We start from the raw sequence: 19,915 nt of genomic DNA, 5'->3' as shown, positions 1-19,915 counted from the left end.
GCTTAATCAGATGCATCGGATTGAGATGTCCATGGCATTAAGCATGTGGGAGCAGGGATCGAAGTCAGGCATAGAATGAGATGGCTGGAATGAAAATGTCCAACCACCTATGTTACATAGCCAGAACATCTAGTGCTATGTGGGGGGGAAATGAAGCCAAAAGAATCCAACCTTAGCTCTTGCCAATAGCTGTTCTCACTTCACTGTGCTCCCCTTTTGCCCAAGTGAGACTGACCTTTCCTGAAGTCTTCTAAATTATCTCAAGTTGGAAGATTGTGTCTTTTTGTATGTTCTATTGTTTCAGAATCCATTCAGAGGCTTGATTTAATGTTTTTGAGGGATGGTGATATAACTTGCAAGTGACTTGGATTTAAGTGAGCTAGGGCTGGTAGTGAATAGCAAATACTCATTTATCCAAGTCAATAGCAAAACAAATCAGAGAAGGTACACATAGAAGGATACACCAGACAATACAGAATGAATGCACTCTCCCACTGGGAATAAGATAACTCGGCTCAACTAAGAGAGTCTTAGACATTACCTAAGAGGAAATTTCCTGAAGTCTCTATTGTAGTAAGCTAGGGATAGGGACATGATCAAAGTGCTAGCTCTTCTCATGTAGGTGTCTTCCCAGAATCTCTTCCTTCAAAGAATCTGGAATCACATGTTTTCTTCCTTGAAACTGGAAGCTAGAGAAGAAAGGATCTCTTTAATCTCCAAATCTGGTGTGGAGAATTGAGCAGTTTTATGAAAATGGATTGTGAGGGGTGGAGCCAAGATGGTGGAGGAAAGGCAGTGAGCTCCTGAACTCATGACACAATTGCTCCAAAAAACATCCAAATAACGCCATAGGAAAATACCCAGAGCAGAAAATGGATTGTGAGGCATGTTACATTTATATTATCTAATTTGATCCTCATAGGCGCTGCTATTTTTCCAATTTTACCAATGAGAAATGGGAGGCTAAGAGAATGCTACCTGCACAGGGAAATAAAAATAAGTTTCATTGCATGAGAAAAGATCAGCATAGGCTATAAACAATTTAATACAATGAATCCATGGAGTAGAGTGGAAAGTGATGATTCTAGACAGAAGCAGACCAGAGTCAGTGTGAGGAAGAGTTGACATTGAGGCTAATAGTAAGAAAATATGTCAATTAAATTTTTGTGCACTCTAGCCCTGTTATACTCTCCTCTCTTCTTATAGATTTAGAAAAACAGTCTTCGATTCAAAGAAGAATAATATGTTTTCTTGGCTCTGCTGATTCTATTTCTCTTTGAAGTTTCTCTTTTCTGTTTCTTGTGCTTGAGGTCTGTAGATAAGAGAGGTAGCTTGCCTTATTTTCTCTAGCATTTTGGATTTAGGAACCTAGCTCTACTCTCCTCACGAAAACCACGGACCTTTATGTTGCCAGGTGAGGGGGAAAAAGCAAGCAAATGAAGAATGAAAAATTTCTTACCTGCTGTTACACACCTCTGCCTGCTGAAATTCTTTCTTGGAGGCTGGTTCAAGTGACATTTTCTCTGTAGGCTTTTCTGATTCCTCATTTAGTTTTCCTTCTTGAAACTTTCATGATACCCTCTGACTTTTCCTGTAAACGAAATACTTTTCCAAATTTACTAAAGCTATTTGCGTGTGTGTGTATGTGAGCATACACGTGTATATCTTTTTTGTTTTTATCTGGACTTGTGATTTCACAGATGTAGGGGAACTTTCCATGAGGAAATCCTCTCTACAAATGCATATTGGTAACTATTCTGCAACTAGAAAGAGACTTGCTTGCAGATAGAGAAGTGACTGGCCTAAGGTCACTGTATGTGTCAGACTTGAATCCCAGGTCTCTTCATGATTCTGAACTCTAACCTCTATCCACTAAACCATGGTACTTCTTTTTTTTTGTTTTTTTGCGGGGCATTGGGGGTTAAGTGACTTGCCCAGGGTCACACAGCTAGTAAATGTCAAGTGTCCGAGGCCAGATTTGAACTCAGGTACTCCTGAATCCAGGGCCGGTGCTTTATCCACTGTGCTATCTAGCCACCCCCACCATGGTACTTCTTATGTCATGTTTTATACCAAATTAGATCACAAGTTGCTTGAGGGGAAATGTTGTCATTTTAAAAAATTCCTTGTATTCCTAGTCCTTAGACTATAATAATTTTATCCAGAAGTTAACCAATGTAAATTGTTACAATAAGGAGATCAAAGAAGCCCAGGGGGGACCTTGGTTAGCAAGCATCTAACATAACTGTCAGGTGAAGAGATAAGGTTATCTGTAAGAGCAACACTGAGTTAGAGAATAAACTTTTTTGAAAAATAAAGACAGACAATTATGAGTGGCATCATTTCATAAAGAAGAAAGTAGCAGTGGAAAGTAATATTAACTTAAAGAAAATTTAGATATCCATTTGAGTAAAGTCATCCAAAGGGAACATTTAAGTATGCAAATGAAGGAGGACCACATATAGAAAAAAGTGGAAAAGTTTTTCAAAAATCATTATAATACAACTGTTTTTTTTGTTAGAAGGTCCCATGTGTGGTACCACCACACATGGGACCTTCTAACACCATAGTCTCAGATATAATTATCCAAGAAGTAGAAATGGAACTGAAGATATATATATATACATATATATATATGTATATATATATATACATATATATATACATATACATATATATATACCTGGCATGGACCTGGCATGGACCAACTGTATACAGAAATCCATTAGGGGGGCAACACAGTTGTAAGGATACTGTAAGACCAATAAATAAGGTGTCTGAAGATACCAATGGAGTAAAAAAATCTCAGACCTTGTTAATACTGACAGAATAAAGGTGACTTGAGAAAACATGGCTATGATCTATATGCTTACTCTCCCATTTACACAAAAACTTTACCTTTCACAAATTGAGGACATCCTTGATAAAAGTATTAGTAGGAAACAAGGAGGTTTTCCCATTACGTATTTAATGAATCATCTTTATCATTTCAGAACTAAAAGGTAGTGAATACAAGATCCCATCATACTTATTGATCATGGGGAAAAAAATTGAACAAAATGCTACCTTATAGATTCTTTTAGAATAAAACACCCCCTACTCATACCTTTAAGATTCCTTTGAAGATATAACAAATAATCTTGTTCAATGATCCTCTTATAGTAAATGTATAAGGCATAAGACAGAGAAAGCTATGCTCACCAAAAGTGTTTGGCAATGAAGAATTCAGATCAAATATTCTCTGTAGGTGTGCCTTCAAATAGTCCTGTTTCTGGATGGCGTTATGTTGACTGCATTGAGCCACAGAATACAAAGGAACCTCAGGGAAGAAATCTATAACTCAAAGGAGTTTCACATGACCATTCACATAGGAAAACCAGTTGGATGAAAAATGTTGCCCAAATTGCATTTGGATACTCTAAAAGAAGATACACCAATATATAAATCTGGGACAGTTAATATTGTTAGACACTAATATGGGCCTTGAATTGAATGGGGGTGGGAAGAGGGAAGAGTTTGAATTGCCTTCAGGAAATTACAAACATCTTTTGCTGATCTTATGCTTCTCATAAAAGCAAAAGTCCATTTTTCAATATTAAAATTTTACTGGTGTTGCTATATGGCAGTGAGCTCTGAAATATAACTGTCTTCAAAGAACTAAGAGTAAGTATCATAGACAGGCACAAGGTGGGTGTGAACAGGCAGCAACATATAACCAATAAAGAATTAAGAGGGGCAGCTAGGTGGTGCAGTGGATAAAGCACAGGTCTTGGATTCAGGAGGACCTGAGTTCAAATACAGCCTCAGACACTTGACACACTTACTAGCTGTGTGACCCTGGGCAAGTCACTTAACCCTCATTGCCCTGCAAAAAAAAAAAAACCCAAACAACCCAAAAGACAAGAACAAAACAAAACAAAAAAAAGAATTAAGAAGAGCAGAAGAAGAGTAAAAGATATAAAGGAATTTCATGATCAAGAGCAAGAGATGATAGGTAGACAGAGTGCTGTACTGGTATCTTTGTAATGTCAGCAGAAATTAAAATCTCCAGCAAGTTGGGTAAAGCTTACTATGGTAAACTTATGGAAAGGCCTAGAAAATAATTACATGGAAAAAGCAGGCATGGAAGGGTCCCATTCTACATTGTTGGAGGGACCTTAAAAACTGATGAGAGCCCAGGTTGATTTGAGTATTCCTTGCCCTAAAACAGTGCCTTAGTGCATAGTGGACCACTGATAAACATTTTGTAAAATCGAACTGGATTATATTGCTGCCAAAACAACAACCACCACAACAAATAAGGAGAAATTGTGGCTACCACAAACTGAGGAACTAAAGAGAAAAGTATCCTGGTGAATACAAAAGTTCTTTCACCTGTAAGAAGCCAGTATTTTTAACTTGACTTTCCCCTTTCTTATATTCCTAAAAATGAGCATACTGGCTATTACATAAAGAACAGTCATTCAAAAGGAAAAACTGAATTTCAAGAGTCAAGTCACCATAAATGTAACAATGATTCTACTTTTCAGTGCCAGTGCCAATTTCCTTTCTTCCTTCCACAATTTCCAATGGGGACGTGCTAATATATTTTAGGGGGAAAAGTTTTTCAAAGTACTCTAAGCTTAAAAGCAAATAAGACAAGGTTACATAAGATATAATAATCTTTAACTAATATCAAATAATTTTAATGATTACTGCCATGTACAGTTTGAGATATGGTATTACTAGGCTGCCTTCTTTTCCATTTTTTTTTCATCACTTCCCTTGAGATTCTTGACCTTTAGTTCTGTGTGAATTTATTTTTTCTAGCCCTATAAAATAATCCTTTGCTAGTTTGGCATGACAGTGAATAAAAGTTAATATATGTTGTAAATTTTTATTATATTGACTTCTAATCCATGAGCAATGAACATTTCTTTATTTTTGTCTATTTTTGCAAAATTGTTTTTTAGTTAGATTCATATGGCAGTTTGGTCGGTCTTGGTAAATAAGATCTCAAAGATTTTATACATTTTGTTTTTGAATGCAATCTCCTTCTAATCCTTCTTGGTTTTGCTATGATATGTAAGAATGCTGATGGTTTATGTGAATTAATTTAATAACTTACAAATCTTGCTCAATTTGTTTCAATTAGTTTTAAATTGATTCATTTTCTACAAGTAAATCATTTTCTGTGAAGTGGTAACTATTTTCCAATGCTTATTCTCTCAGTTTATCTTCTCTTACTGCTATAGCTAGCATTTCTAGCACTGTTAAAATAGTTGTGGTGACAATTAGACATTCTTGAGTTGCCCCTGATGCTGTTGGAAAGGTTCTTTTCCCATTAGATGTTTACTCTTGATTTTAGATATTGCTTACAATTTAAAAACAGATTTTGGATTTTGTCAAAAGCCTATGATTACATAATTATGTGGTTTTCACTCCTGGTGTAAATCCAAACTGATCATACTTTATAATTTTTGTATTATATTGCTGTAGCCTATTTGTTGATATTTAGACTTTGAGAAGAAATTTCCATTAATATTGGTCAATAGATTTCTTTCTCTTCTTTGTCTCTTCCTGGTTTAGGTATCAAGACCATATCAGTATCATAGGAATATATTTTAAAAATTTTTAAAAAGCTTATATGTAATTTTAGAAATGTTCTTTAAATGTGTTAGAATTTACTTGTGTATCCATCTGGTCCTAGAGGTTTTTGGAAGCTCATTTATAGCTTAATGTCTTCTTTAAAAATTAGGTTAAGTTGGGGCAGCGAGGTGGCGCAGTGGATAAAGCACCAGCCCTGGATTCAAGAGGACCTGAGTTCAAATCCAGCCTCAGACACTTGACACTAGCTGTGTGACCCTGGGCAAGTCACTTAATTCCCACTGCCCTACAAAAAGAAAAAAAAATTAGGCTAAGTTAAATAAGTTTTCTTTTGTTAATATGAGTATATTTTTACTAAGTATTCATCCATTTCCTTTATCAGTTTTTGTTAGGATAGAACAAAATAATTTGATTTCATTTCCAATTGCTATTCCTTTCATTTTTGATGTTCCCATTAAAAAATCAGATTTGCTCAAGTTCCTAGTTTTAATAATTCAATTCTTTTTGTTTCCAATTAGTTTCTCCTTTGATTTTTATAATTTCAACTTCACTGCTTAGTTGGGAGAATAGATTTGTTTGAGTTTCAAGTATCGTTCAAGTATTTGTTCTTTCTCTCGTTCATAAGTGTTAATAGATGGAAGATTTCTCCTAAGGCCTGGCCTTAGCTGCAACCCATGTATTTTGATATGTCATGCTGTCTATTGTCTCATTATTTTCTTTAATTTTTTATTAGTTCTAGAATTCATTCTTTGAGCTACCACTTCTTTCAGAATTGTCTCCAATTACTTTTCAATTCTTTCTTCAAATACTTTTTATTGAATATAATTTTATTGCATTAGTTTGAGACATGATCAGTGTGAGAATGTTTTGCTAGATTAAGATATACATGCTCACACATATAACATATATACCCATATACATATGTTATAAAGGCTTTTTCCTCAATTAAAAAAAGTTGCTCAATATGGGGGTGGGGGGGAGACATAATAAATGCTTGTAAAAATGAGCCAATTAGATTTAATGTTCATAATCATGTCTTAGTGAGCACAATTCATAAATCAATTATAGCATAAATCATTTGAAATATAGGCAGTTTCCAAATTTAAAAAGTAGTAAGAGTACTGATTAAAAATCAAGATAGTAGGGGCAGCTAGGTGGCGCAGTGGATAAAGCACAGGCCTTGGATTCAGGAGGACCTGAGTTCAAATCTGACCTCAGACACTTGACACACTTACTAGCTGTGTGACCCTGGGTAAGTCACTTAACCCCAATTGCCTCACTAAAAAAACAAACAAAAACAAAACAAATCAAATCAAATCAAGATAGCAGCTTTCCTCAAGTTTTCAGCCCTGGAAAAATGTTCTTCCACAAGAGGAATTAGGAAGACCTATAACATATCAGCTGTGTGGTCTTAAACAAGATTTAACTTCTGAGTCTTATGTGTAGCAATGAGGAATCTAATACTTCCCCTACTTGCTTCAGCGTTGTTGTGAGGATAAAATTAAACATCTATGAAAGTACAAAAAATAGTTAAGCCTATATACACTTGCTTTCTCAACACTTGGGGGAAGTTAGGTGGGGTACAAACCTGAAGCTTTTAGAAAATCTCTGGGTTCAGAAGTAGAATAAAATGGAGATGCTGTGAAATGTAGACTACCTAAGGGGAACTGAGCCCACCAGAAAAAAAATAGCATCTAATTGCTCTCTTCCATACACCCTCGCCCTACTCCCAACACACAAACTGCATTTTTTGATCACACAATTCTAGGGCATGCCAATTATTTCTTTGAATCAACAAGGACTTTGAAAAACTAAATATCTTGGGTTCTAGAACTAGTCATTCGTGCTAGTGGAAGAATGTTTTCCTTAGCAAATTAGATAGCATACTGAGAAAATGGTGAGTTTTGATTAGAGGGAGGCAGACAGTGTTTTACTCTTGGAACATTTTAAGGTTAAGGCCAGTTCTGGTCTTTTGCTCCCTAAGGTGATATGATGTAACTAGATGTTTGGTAAGAGTAATACTAGGGGGCAGCTAGGTGGCACAGTGGATAGAGCACCTGCCCTGGAGTCAGGAGTACCTGAGTTCAAATCAGGCCTCAGACACTTAACACTTACTAGCTGTGTGACCCTGGGCAAGTCACTTAACCCCAATTGCCTCACTAAAAAAAAAACCAAAACAAAACAATATATATTCCAGTTCCTCCTCTCCACGAAGCTTATTTGATTAGGGTAGATACACCCAAGCAAATGAAGGTAGAAGAAAAACTAACCATCACAGATTAATTGTACAGGTGAGCTGAAGATGATGTTAAGGGTAAACTTTGTGGTGGGGAAAAGCTTATGGACAAAGACACAATAAAAGTGAGGGATATTTTGGGAACAATCCATGAAAGGATTTAACATAAGGCTATGAAGTTGGGAGCCACTTTAGAAGGTACTAAAAACATACGGAATTTCAACATGGTACTATTTCCTTGAATTTGAGTTCTGGCATAGCTGTAGAAGAATCCAGGGTGAATGCATTTAAAATTACTGTATTAGGGGGAAGCTAGGTGGCGCAGTGGATAAAGTACTGGCCCTGGATTCAGGAGTACCTGAGTTCAAATCCGGTCTCAGACACTTAACACTTAACTAGCTGTGTGACCCTGGGTAAGTCACTTAACCCCAATTGCTTCACTAAAATTAAAAAAAAAATTACTGTATTAGGCTAACACGAAAACCACCAGCATTTATATTTCTACAGTAAAGATTTTCTTCTGGAATCCAAACAGCAAATGAAAAGCAAATTCAAATTATAGGCTGATTTTTAGTAATTTTCTTTAGCTGAAGAGTACCTGTAGTATTCTAATTCTACCTCTGGTTCTTCTCAAAAACCTAAGACCAAAAAACCTCAAACCTGAACTCCAATCCAACAAGCATTTTTCTAGAAGCTATCATTATCTAGTAGGTGAAGCATACTGTTGTGAAAAACAGGCCAATCTTTTAAAAATCTAGGTATTTGATACAATGCAGATGTCAAGATAATGGAATGTGATAGATGAGATTTGGCAGATACTCAGGAGCCCACCTGAGTGGATTACTGGCTGATTTGACTGGATTAGTAGTTGACTATCTAAACACATCTGGCTGGTACTTGAGAGTACTTAAGAAAGTATGGTTCTCAGAATCTAAAAAAACTTTGAACTTCTGACCCAATCAACCAACCAGCTTGAAGAACCTCCCCATTCTGGAAGTGGACAAGGAGGAAAAGGGGAGCCTGTGCAAGGAGCTCTGTGGTTCCTGACTTGGTGGTGACGGCAGGAAAAGAGTAGTTGAGTAAAGATAGGATTTCGAGGTTGTAAGAATTCTGTTCTCAATCTTTCTCTTTCTATATTTCAATAAACCCTTAAAAATCTAAACTCGTTTTATCAGTGATTTTAGTCAGTTTCCCCCAAAACTGGGAACAGATTAGAACTCACAATTGGAATTTTAAATTACACACAATTTTTTTTTTCCATTTCTCAACAGAAATATTTGGGCATTATACTGAGACAGCTCAACTCTAGAATGATCTCAGTAAGAACTAAGGAATCAAGTTTTGTTTTATCCACAAAAAACATGAGACTTGTTTATTCATAGAAACCAAATGTTTACTTTAATAGTTGCTGCTAACTGGAAAATGCAGTGTTGTGAAACAACTTTTATTAATTTTTAAAAGAAGATATGGGAATTGGATTAGCCTTTTTTTCTTAAGTGTTTTTAGAATAAACAACTATGGAAAAGCAATAGATGGCTTTATCTTTGATTAGCTTTTTAAAGTATCAAGCATGCTGCAGTGTACACAGCAAGATAACCAATTGACTTTAAAAAATTTTAAATCATCTTCCAGGTTATTACACTGTAGTCAAGTGGTACATGTGCCTAGTTAATATGGGCATTTATTGTAGATATTAAAAATATGAATGTTATCCTGGCAAATGTTTTCAGAATAAATCCAACAGCAGCTCTCACTCTCTTTTAGCTGTATCTAGAGGCTAGAACATCACTAGTGTTTATTTTTCATTTATAAAGGGTGATGGGATAACATTTAATACTTCAAAAGACTCTATAAAATAAGTCATGAATGAAAGTTGCTGTTAAATTTAAACTAAACAATCTCAATAGTGGTAAGTGCATTTCAGTACTTATTTATTTAGATGTTTAAGCTCTCGCACTAGGTTTTTACAAGCTGGTGAACACTGGAAAATTATTTCTCCCACAGAACTATAACCACACATTCCCAAGACAGTATAAATATATGGTTGAACTAACATTAATACACATCACCATTTTATCAATTACATAATAAAACAAATTATCAAGTATCCAAATATTAAGTTACACAAGCTCAAAAGGCATACAAAATATTAGAGGTCTGCTCAATTCATAGCAGGAACCCAATTTTTTTTTCCCCAGGGAAGGGGAGAGAGAAGAATGAGGGGAAAGAGGAGGAAAAAAATCACTTTCAACAAAAGCAATAGTTGGTAAACAACTTTCAATAGGTACAGTAAAAGAAATTACAAGATTCTCAGAAATTTTATGATTAAGAATTGCTTTAGCTACAATAACAAAGCATCTCTACCTTTTTAAAAAATATTTACTAAAGTAAAGGGCATATTCTATACTTCCTGCACAAGACAAAGGCAACATTTTACTAGAAATATTTATTAGCCCCCTCCCATCCTTTTTAGGCCCTCCCTGTCAAGTTGCACCCCATTAGTGCGAACATTAAATTAACTGTAAGGCTTATTGTCTGGAGACATTAAAGACTGTGTGCTTCTGTACAATGTGTAGATTTTTAAATGGATTTTCAACCAGAGGATTATGATCTTTTTTCAAAATGCAGGTCTTGATAACAGCACAAAATGAGACAAAGGTTTACAGAAAGACATTAAAGTATCACCATAAGACTTAGTAAAATCCAACAAAATGAATGGTTGTGCAAATCCTGATATTCTAGTGCGACTGTGGGAGATGTAAACATACAGTGAGCAGGCAATTACCATATAGGCCCTATCTTCAATATTGAAATGATTGAAGGAATAAGAACCACATAGGGTTCAGGTTACTGTCTGTAGTTCCCAGGATGTTAACTCTGTATGATATTGAAAATATGTAAGCATTGTGCTGGGTATTTTGGCACCTAATCTCTCTAAATTTCATATTTGCTGATAAGACTCTGGTATTGGGAAATAGATTTGAATAAGATTTGTAACTCAATACTTCATGATTTCAGGAAAGTTCAATTGATACAAATGATAAACAAGAAGTTCCAAAGGCTGAACAGCAAGAATCTTTTACTAAGTGTCCGAACAGGTTGTTAGTAACCCAAAGAGATAAGCTGCATTTCTGCCAAGCTTTTAACCTATAAAATTGTTTTAAAATATTCCTATGGAAGCTTCGTTAGACTTATTCATCAAGCCTATACGTTGGCTAGTTATGTATGTAATTTGCCCCACATCCTGTCTCTAATTTCTGCTTCCAAGGCAATAATATAGGCAGCTCAGCTTTACTGAATGCAACAGGTGTTTCTGTGACCATTTGAGTCTTTGAAGCGCAGCCGCATTTTAGGACGATACTTCTCCAAGTAAAGAAGTTGCTTGCTGTTAAAGGCTCCACGACGTTTTCTATAAAAAAAAAAAAAATTTCTCTTAACATTTGCCTATTGTACATCTTATTCCATTCAATATATAATGTCCTTAGTGTCCTAAGGAGCCTAGAGGCACCCCAAATTCATTATCTAACAATATAAGTTTAGAAATAAGCAGTCAAATATAGTCCACCACCAGTGAAAACACTTGAGAGTATCTGAATAACGACTGAAACAATTTTTTAAAGTTCCTTTTTCTAAAGTTTTTTTTGGTCTGTTTTCTTTTACAACCTAATGTGGAAATGTTTTACATGACTACATGTGTATAACTTATATTGAATTGCTCGAGTTATTAAGGGGGGGAGAGAAGAAGAGAATTTAGAACACAATGTTTTGAAAATCAATGTTAAAAATTGTTTTTACATGTAATTGGGGGAAAAATTCTAACAAAAAAAAGAAAAAGAAAAAGAAAAAACAGTTAAAGGGGAAGAATTCTTGACAATCTTTGCTTAACTCATTGGTTCCTTGCCACAGACCACTTAAAAAGTGTTTTTGGTTGTTTTTTTTTTTGTCAAATATTTAAAATGGATTCAATTGAATATTTTCTATAGATACTGTACAGAACTAATCTTTTTGGGTGAGGCAGTTGGGGTTAAATGACTCACCCAAGGTCACACAGATATTAAATGTTAAATGTCTGAGGTGGGATTTGAACTCAGGTCCTAACTCCAGGGCCAGTGCTCTACCTAGCTGCCCCTCAGAACTAGTCTCTTTACATTCTTACATATAGATGACTATTAGGAAAAGGCTGGTGGATACAGGTGTTTTCTTTTGTCCCCATTGCTGCCAGGAACTCTTACACAACGTCTAATTCTCTTTTTACCCTAGGCCCAGTTAAGAACATCTTTAGTGACAGGACTGGTGAGAAAAATGGTACCAAGGGGTAAATGAGGGACTAATAAAATCCCTTGAAAAGTTACTTCACTTGCCTATCCATATGTCTGCTGCTTTTCAGCCCATGAGCCCATGTTTCCTTTTAGGATAGGGATAACATAACTGATTTTCCTATTAAATATTAATACTACCAAGAGTGGGAAAAAAAGTGGATTTTCTTCCCTAAAACTTGTTTTAAATAGAAAAATGAATATATGGAGGTGAATTGGGTGAAATGAAATTATTTTTACTTGACAATTTCTTCTCTCTAAGGAGCAGTAAAACAATAGGGGGCAGCTAAGTGGCACAGTGGATGAAGCACCAGCCCTGGATTCAGGAGGGCCTGAGTTCAAATCCAACCTCAGACACTTGACACTTACTAGCTGTGTGACTCTGGGCAAGTCACTTAACCCTCATTGCCCTGCAAAAAACCCCAAAACAAAACAAAACCAGAAACCCAACAACACCCTTACTCTCAGAGGTGTTCATCCTATTCCACAATGGGCCAGGGAAAAAGCCAAATGGAAAACATGTGAAAGTAGTGAAGCAATTAGATAAATTCAGAGTGCCCATAGCCACAAAGAAAACAGATCATAACTGAAAAGGAGCCAGCTGGTACCAAGATATGGGAAGGCTGTAAAGTGTTTCTAATAAGAGACTACCCTTCCCCACCTGGAGCTGAAAGTTGAGCTCCCACTGCTCAACAGGTGGGGGTTTATAGAGGAAGTCTCTGTTCCCACTTTACGGAAGGAATGAATAAATAGGTGATTCTAGAATCCTAAGTTAGAACTCGATGCATAAAAACATGATTATATGTAATTATATGAACACCATACACTGTGACTTGTACCAAGAAACAAAACTTCCCACTAGGTCTACTTGTTTGTTTGTCCTTTGATCTTGAAAAGGACCATGACATCTGAGTGATGTCATGACTTGCAGTGAACTGGATTTAAGTGAGAGGCAAAGCTATGCAAAGTCACCAACCTCACGATTGGAGATGGCCCTGGATATTTTAGATGATATTTGGACTTAGGTCCTCCCAACTTCAGGGCCAGTGTTCTATCCACTGCACCATCTAGTTGCCTCAGATCTACTTGTATTTTCTTTTTGCATCACAAACTGAAATTGTAAAAAGTAAGGCCTACGACAACTTTACTATCATTTGTTTTCTTTAAATGTAAAATGTAATCCATATCCTATTTCTGGCTATCAATTCTACTCACATTCATACTGTTCTACTAATACCTTAAAATCCCTCTCATTAACACTTGACTAGGCTATGATGCCAATGTATACTGCCTTCAATTTATCCTTCACATTCACACCAGATCAATCTTATGTACAAATATGATGTTTCAACTGAAATACCAAGTACCACCTTCAATAAGAAGCCTTTCCCAGTCCTTAATTTTAGTACTTTCCCTGAGATCATCTCCAATATATACTATATGTATCTTGTTTGTACAGTTCTTATTTGCACAGTTGTTTTTTCCCTTGAGAGCAGAGGCTGTCTTTATGCCCTTTTTTTGTATCCTTAGCACTTAGAACAGAGACTGAGAAATAGCAGGTACTTAGTAAATACTTATTGACTTAGCTCCCTGGTACTTGCCTTTACTCATGTTGTATCCTATACGTAAGTACTATATAACACTATTTCTTTGGTATCACATAAATGAAAGATTCCAGGAGAATTTGGGCGAAGTGAGTTTAGTTTATCGAACAGCTTTAACCTTTAAAAAAAAAAAAGATACTTACTGTCTTATGAATTGCACTGCATCTTCATACTTCATTCCTCCTTCGATCAGTGCAAGGGCAACTAGCACTGGAGCTCTGGTAGGAGAATAAGTTTTAGTAAATCAGCTGACCAAAAGTAACAAAACCTGCTAGTCCAAACCCAGAGGGTCATCTGGGAGTATAGTTTATTTGCCAAAGTTGCTATTCTAATTCATGTTTGTTCTGAAAGGAAAGGATAACAAGTTAAAAAAAAAACCCAAAACCAAACCTGGGTGGGAAAAGAAAAGGAATGGGCCAAGGAACAAGCTAGCTAAAGCATTTATTTTTAATGTATATTGTTGAATGACTATTGTAGGGAATAACTGGATTTTAAGACCATTCTCTTTAAAAACTACTTCAAGTAACCATCAGGAAAGGAAGGAATTCTGTATTTCACAACTGAATGACATTCTTCCAGTAAAGGAATGAATGAAAATAACTATTACAAGCATAAGTGAAAGGAGAGGGCATTGGGCTCACATCCTTGATTATTTTCTTCCTTCAGAGCTCTTTTCCCTTATTTGAGCAAATATTTCAATACACTTGGATGAGATACTTAAAGAGTAAGATGGGTAAGATGGGGAGTCAAGTGAAGACTAACTTTTCATTTAATGCCATAATCAAACCTCGTTTAATTTAATGTCCTTCTCCTTGGTGCAAGGTAAACAAAAGACTTTCTTTAGAGCTATTATACATAGCAAGAAAAAACCAGGAACATATTTATGGGAGAGGATTATTCATCATTGTATAAAATGTGCTATTAAAAGATCAAGCACTCTTAGGACAAGATGATGGCTGTTATAATTGTATCACAGCCTGCAACAAACTTGCTACAGTTCTACTGTAGCAAAAACTGAGTCACTGGCCAGACTTAAGAAACCTTACTGCCACATAATTTTTTATAATGTATTTATTTAAAGAATTTGGCTGGCAATGATAAGAAAGTGCCCATATACATCAAAATATTTACAGCAGAACTTTGAACAAATGTAACAAATATATGGGCATTCACTATGGAACAAATGTGGCATATAGATGTAATAGAATATTATTGTGGTATTAAAAATGATGAGTATGATGAATACAGAAGAGCATGGAAGGATTTAAATGAACTAATGAAAGGGGAAGTAAACAGGGCCAATAAAACAATTATATACAATGACTACAGAAATGGAAATGGAAAGAACTACCAAAAAAGTAGATGTTGTAGAACTACAGAGTCCAAGTGTGGTTCCAAAGAGATAAACATCCCCTTCTCCTTTTGAGAGGTCCACAGATTATGGTACATTACACACAATACTTTTATGCCTGTGTACTAGTTAGCAGTTTTGCCAATTTCTTATCTCTTCTTTTGCTTTTTTTTTTCCTTTAAGAAACTGGGGGGGCGGGGGGCGGAAGAAGAGAAGAAGAGCTGGGTGGGGCAGTGGATGGAGCACCAGCCCTGGACCCTGAGTTCACATCCAGCCTCAGACACTTGACACTTACTAGCTGTGTGACCCTGGGCAAGTCACTTAACCCCAATTGCCTCACAAAAAAAGAAAAAGGGGATAAGCTCTGAAAAGGGTGAGATATACCAAGGAAAATTTGGGCAATTAAAAAAAAACCCACAAAACTTAAAACAACTTATTCCTAGCAAACATTTGTTTTTAAATATAAAAAGGGGTATAAAAATATAATACCCCAAATTTTTGTACCAGGTAGAGTGAAAAATGTTACCAACTTTGCCTCTTTGTTGACAGTATTTTCCTTTGCAGTTAAATTAAGCTTAAAACTGTTGAAGATAATAATAACAACACTTTCTCCAACGCTATATAACCTATTGTTTTCCAGAGGGGAAGAGATGCCAAGTATTCACAGAAAACTACCCTCTAATCCTGTTTCATACTAGTCACACAAAAGTGTGGAGACCAAAGGGGAAAAAAACTTCACTTTTACTCATAACAATTTTCATTAGCATTCATTGTGATCTGGTTATCCAAGTATTTGAGAAAGAAATGGTATCCGAAGTGTAACATTTCAATCAAAGAACTCAAAATATTACTCATCTTATATTCCTTTTAAACAAAAATACACATATTACCTTGAGTTTCTTAAGTACCAGACCTCCAGAAAGAATCTCTACTATACTTTTAACTCCTTTAGGCAAGGACCCTGGTGCACAGGGTAGGTACTTAACACAAGCTTGTTGAATTTGATTAAGCTTTATGTTAAGTTCCAAAGGAATCAATCTGAGTTAAGGTAAGGTAATAAAGTTAAAGTTGCATACATGTAAACAAAACTCATTGTGTATTGCTAAATTAGAAAAATGTTTACCTGTGGACTAATCACCAGATAAACCATGGATTCATGAAAAGGAGAAGTGTGATGGATTTAAAAAAAAAACACATTTATGTTAGGTTTTGGAACATACTATCGTTTTACTAAAACAGATTTGTCCAATTGTGATCTAAGTAAAATATACAAATAAGTTACAATTAAACAATATTTTTGCCTTAGTCTATTAAGAAATCTTAATAGATTTAAAAATTCTATTTACCTCCCAAGACCTGCAACGCAGTGAACAGCAATGCAACAACCAGGTTCTTCACGATATTTAGTTTTCACTAGGTTTAGCCAGTCATCAACAATCTGGTTGGATGGTGGTGCTCCGTCATCAAAAGGCCAATCCTAAAACACAAATAAAATCATAACCATTCTAGATATTGGTATCTACAGAGAACCTATGGAAGAGGATTCTAGTTTTAGAGACTACTAGGTCTATCCATTTTAAGGTTATACTATAAACCACAATGTTCAGGTGCCACTCTAACCAATTTGTTAGACCTTACATGTGCTGCAGCATATCCTGAATCAGAGTAAAAGGGACTTGGGTAGTTATATTACAGGCTGGCACATATCCTCACTGTATTCTTTGCTTTACTATCAATAAATTATAAACTAGGTAAAATCCTTGTGAGCATGCACCCTTTTTCTTAAATCCAAAATCCAAGTAGTATAAGTTTTTCATTAATATATTTCCCAAACATTAATTTTATAAATATTCATACAGAATTACTTTGAGTCATTGCTCTTAATACCTTAGGTAGTTGAAATGGGATAAATATTTTTGGATGAAATTTGGTAAGAAATAATATGACAATAAAAACATTTACTTACCAGAACCTGGATGCCTTCTTTCTCCACAAGGGTTGTGTCGTAAGTAGCTTCACATACTCTTACAATTGTGGTAACTCCATACTTCTTGAGTTCCTTAAAATAGATAGATGAAGGAAAAAAACTTATTTTGTAATATTTTACTATTTCAAACCAATAAAACCACATACAATATCATACATGTTAATAAATGATTCGTTATAACTACTGGCCATAACTATTCAAAGAGCTGAATCAAGAAAAAATTATTTCATAGGATAAGATTTAGAACTAGAAGAGACCCTGGAGGTATTATAGTTCAATTTTTTCATTCTCAATAATTTACTCATTTTTACAAGAAACAATACAAATAATAAATGACTAGCTGTTTCTTTTAAAAAGTTAAATAATGAACTATCTTTGAAAGCATTTTATAAAGTGGTAAAATGTTCATTTTAGAGATCAGTTCTAGTAACAAGTCTTAAAGAATCTGTATGGAGAACTGACAAATTCTTATTAAGAGTACACCCTTTGGGGCAGCTAGGTGGTGCAGTGGATAAAAGCACTGGCCCTGAATTCAAATCTGGCCTCAGACATCTGACACTTACTAGCTGTGTGACCCTGGACAAATCACATAACCCTCATTGCCACACACCCCCCATCTTGTATTTTTAATAATTTTTTAATGTTGGGGTTGTTGCTAAAAATGTTCATTTTGAAGCATGCTATTTTATCTCTTTTCTATCTTTCCTTTTAAGAAAAACTAGCTATTAAAAAAAAAACTATCACCCCAATCAGAACTTAAACTTAAATTTTAGTAAATTAACTGAGGCAATTACAACCTAGATGTCAGAGGACTCACATTCAAAACGAAATGCAGTTAAAATTATAATCCATTTTTCTAATATATATTTTGCAATGTTAGGAAAGACAGAAAGTTTAGATTGTGTGATATGTAACTTTCAAACAAAGTCCCCCTTGTCTTTTGAGCAGGAATAATTTACTTTTTCCTCAGTAAACTGTAGTTGGTTAACTTTTAACTTTGAATCCAAAAAGAAAAAAGAAAAAGAAAAAAGCCCTTTCTTAAAAAAGCAGAAGATGATGGCGACACAAAAAACAAAAGGATCAACATAGATCATTCAGGATTATCAGCCATCTAATGTGCAGGCCTTTTCTTGAAATCTTTAACAGAAATCCTCCTTTTATAACAGGTCCTATTATTTAAAAACTCAAAACTATTTTTAAAAATGCATTAAGCCCTCCAATACTCAAAATTGTCTTAATGCTTTTTATTCTAAGGTGTGTTTAATATTGGGTTATAAACCTAGGTATGTGCTCCTCTCTTCACTAAACCAGCTTGTAAAAGAAAATTTCAGCAGGATATTTGGTTGTTAGACTAAGGAAATTAATCTCCAGGATTGTGTGGGCTTGTGATGCTTTATTTTTAAAAGGTGCTTTACATACAGTATTGTCATTAGTCTTCCTTCAGTCTACCACAATGAAATAGAAAATGCAAGGGTGTTTTTATTTCCTCCTCCAAAGAGGTATAAAGTCAGTAGTAATGAGTAGATTAAATGAGACTGGACAATTGTTACCAGGTGGAACTTAATAGCTTGTCCTTAGACAAGAGGAGAAACAGGAAGTTTATTTATTTGGATGTCAGTATTTTTTACTTACTAGAATTCTATTACGTCAGACTAAGGTGCCAATGAATTACTAATTGAATTAGATCAGAATCGTAAAATACACCTTTTTTGAATAGTAAAGATGACCAAGAACCTAAAGTGAAGAAACTCAGTATTTTGACTTCTAGATTTAAAATTACTTATCTGTTTCTTTCTTTTTTGAGGGGCAATGAAGGTTAAGTGAACGTATGCTTCTTTATGGCAGCTTTTCCTATTTCTGAGCTTAGCTGAGAAGGCATTTCACTTTGGTTTATTTTACTTATTTCTGGGACCAATGACTGAAATTTACCCTCCCTAATGTATTCCATCTAAAATTTCTAAAGTACAAGGTAAAGGCAATCACCATGTACATGCTTCTTCCAAATGAAAATTTATAGTTGTTAAACTAAACTGCTGTTAAACATCGATTCAATTAATCAAGTAATGTTTATTTCTATACTTACCTCTATAAATTTGTTTAAGGTTGCATTGGTTGGATTGTGTGTTATAAGGAACCTCATGTTCTTGTAGGTGATTTCCACAGGAGCTGGGCGGTTCATTCGAGCCATGTCAATTTAGTTAAAAAACACTCAATAAGGTTATGAAAGGATTTAAAAATTTGAATACAGAAGTGATGTAAAAGAAACTGAAGTCTCCTTCACTATACTCCACTTGAAATTCTCAGTGCTTTAAGTATGAAGTTGAGAGCAATGGGAAATGAAATGAACCTCCTAACAAGAAGCAGCAATTCTTCAATCCAGTAATACTGAGGCAAAAGAAAGGCAGTGCACTGAGGTTTACCCCATCCAGGTCAGAACTCTTGTAAAATGCTCTGCCAATTTCAATTCAACACTTTGTGTCCAGGTTAACCGCTCTTAAGGGGGCTTCTTGGTGGAGTAGTAATGAATTTCTACAGTTCACTTGTCTGCATAGAGGTCGTGCTGTGCCTGGCAATAGTCTCCACTGCCCTTCAGAAACTCCATAAATGTGTGACCAAGAACACCACAGAACTGCTGTAGGAGGGAAAAAAGAAAACTTCAGTTATTTCAGTTGGAAAAGAACAGAGTACGATAGGAAAAAAATTAAACTTATACAGGATCTAACTAAATTTTTGTAACAAAGTTAACATAATCTGGAAAGGTTCTTAGCCTAAAGGAATAATTTTTAATATTTTATTAGAAAGTTTTTTAACATCAGAAACAAAATCATTTCAGCT

At 35.1% G+C, this 19,915-nt stretch overlaps 1 protein-coding gene across 1 annotated transcript; it reads right to left on the bottom strand.

The window, feature by feature from the left end:
* Nucleotides 1–9,736: 9,736 nt before the first annotated feature.
* On the bottom strand, nt 9,737–19,521 carry PTP4A1 (protein tyrosine phosphatase 4A1). Its single transcript, XM_044001528.1, has 5 exons — nt 19,164–19,521; nt 17,060–17,152; nt 16,440–16,570; nt 13,886–13,960; nt 9,737–11,231 (listed from the first exon to the last, which is right to left on the bottom strand). The coding sequence occupies exons 1-5, from the start codon at nt 19,266–19,268 to the stop codon at nt 11,114–11,116; spliced, it is 522 nt and encodes a 173-aa protein (XP_043857463.1). The 5' UTR covers nt 19,269–19,521; the 3' UTR covers nt 9,737–11,113.
* Nucleotides 19,522–19,915: the final 394 nt, after the last annotated feature.

This window comes from Dromiciops gliroides, chromosome 4, assembly GCF_019393635.1.
Source record: "Dromiciops gliroides isolate mDroGli1 chromosome 4, mDroGli1.pri, whole genome shotgun sequence".
Taxonomy (NCBI): Eukaryota; Metazoa; Chordata; class Mammalia; order Microbiotheria; family Microbiotheriidae; genus Dromiciops; species Dromiciops gliroides.
Note: the sequence above shows the minus strand (reverse complement) of the source record. Positions and strands in the feature narration are given on the sequence as shown.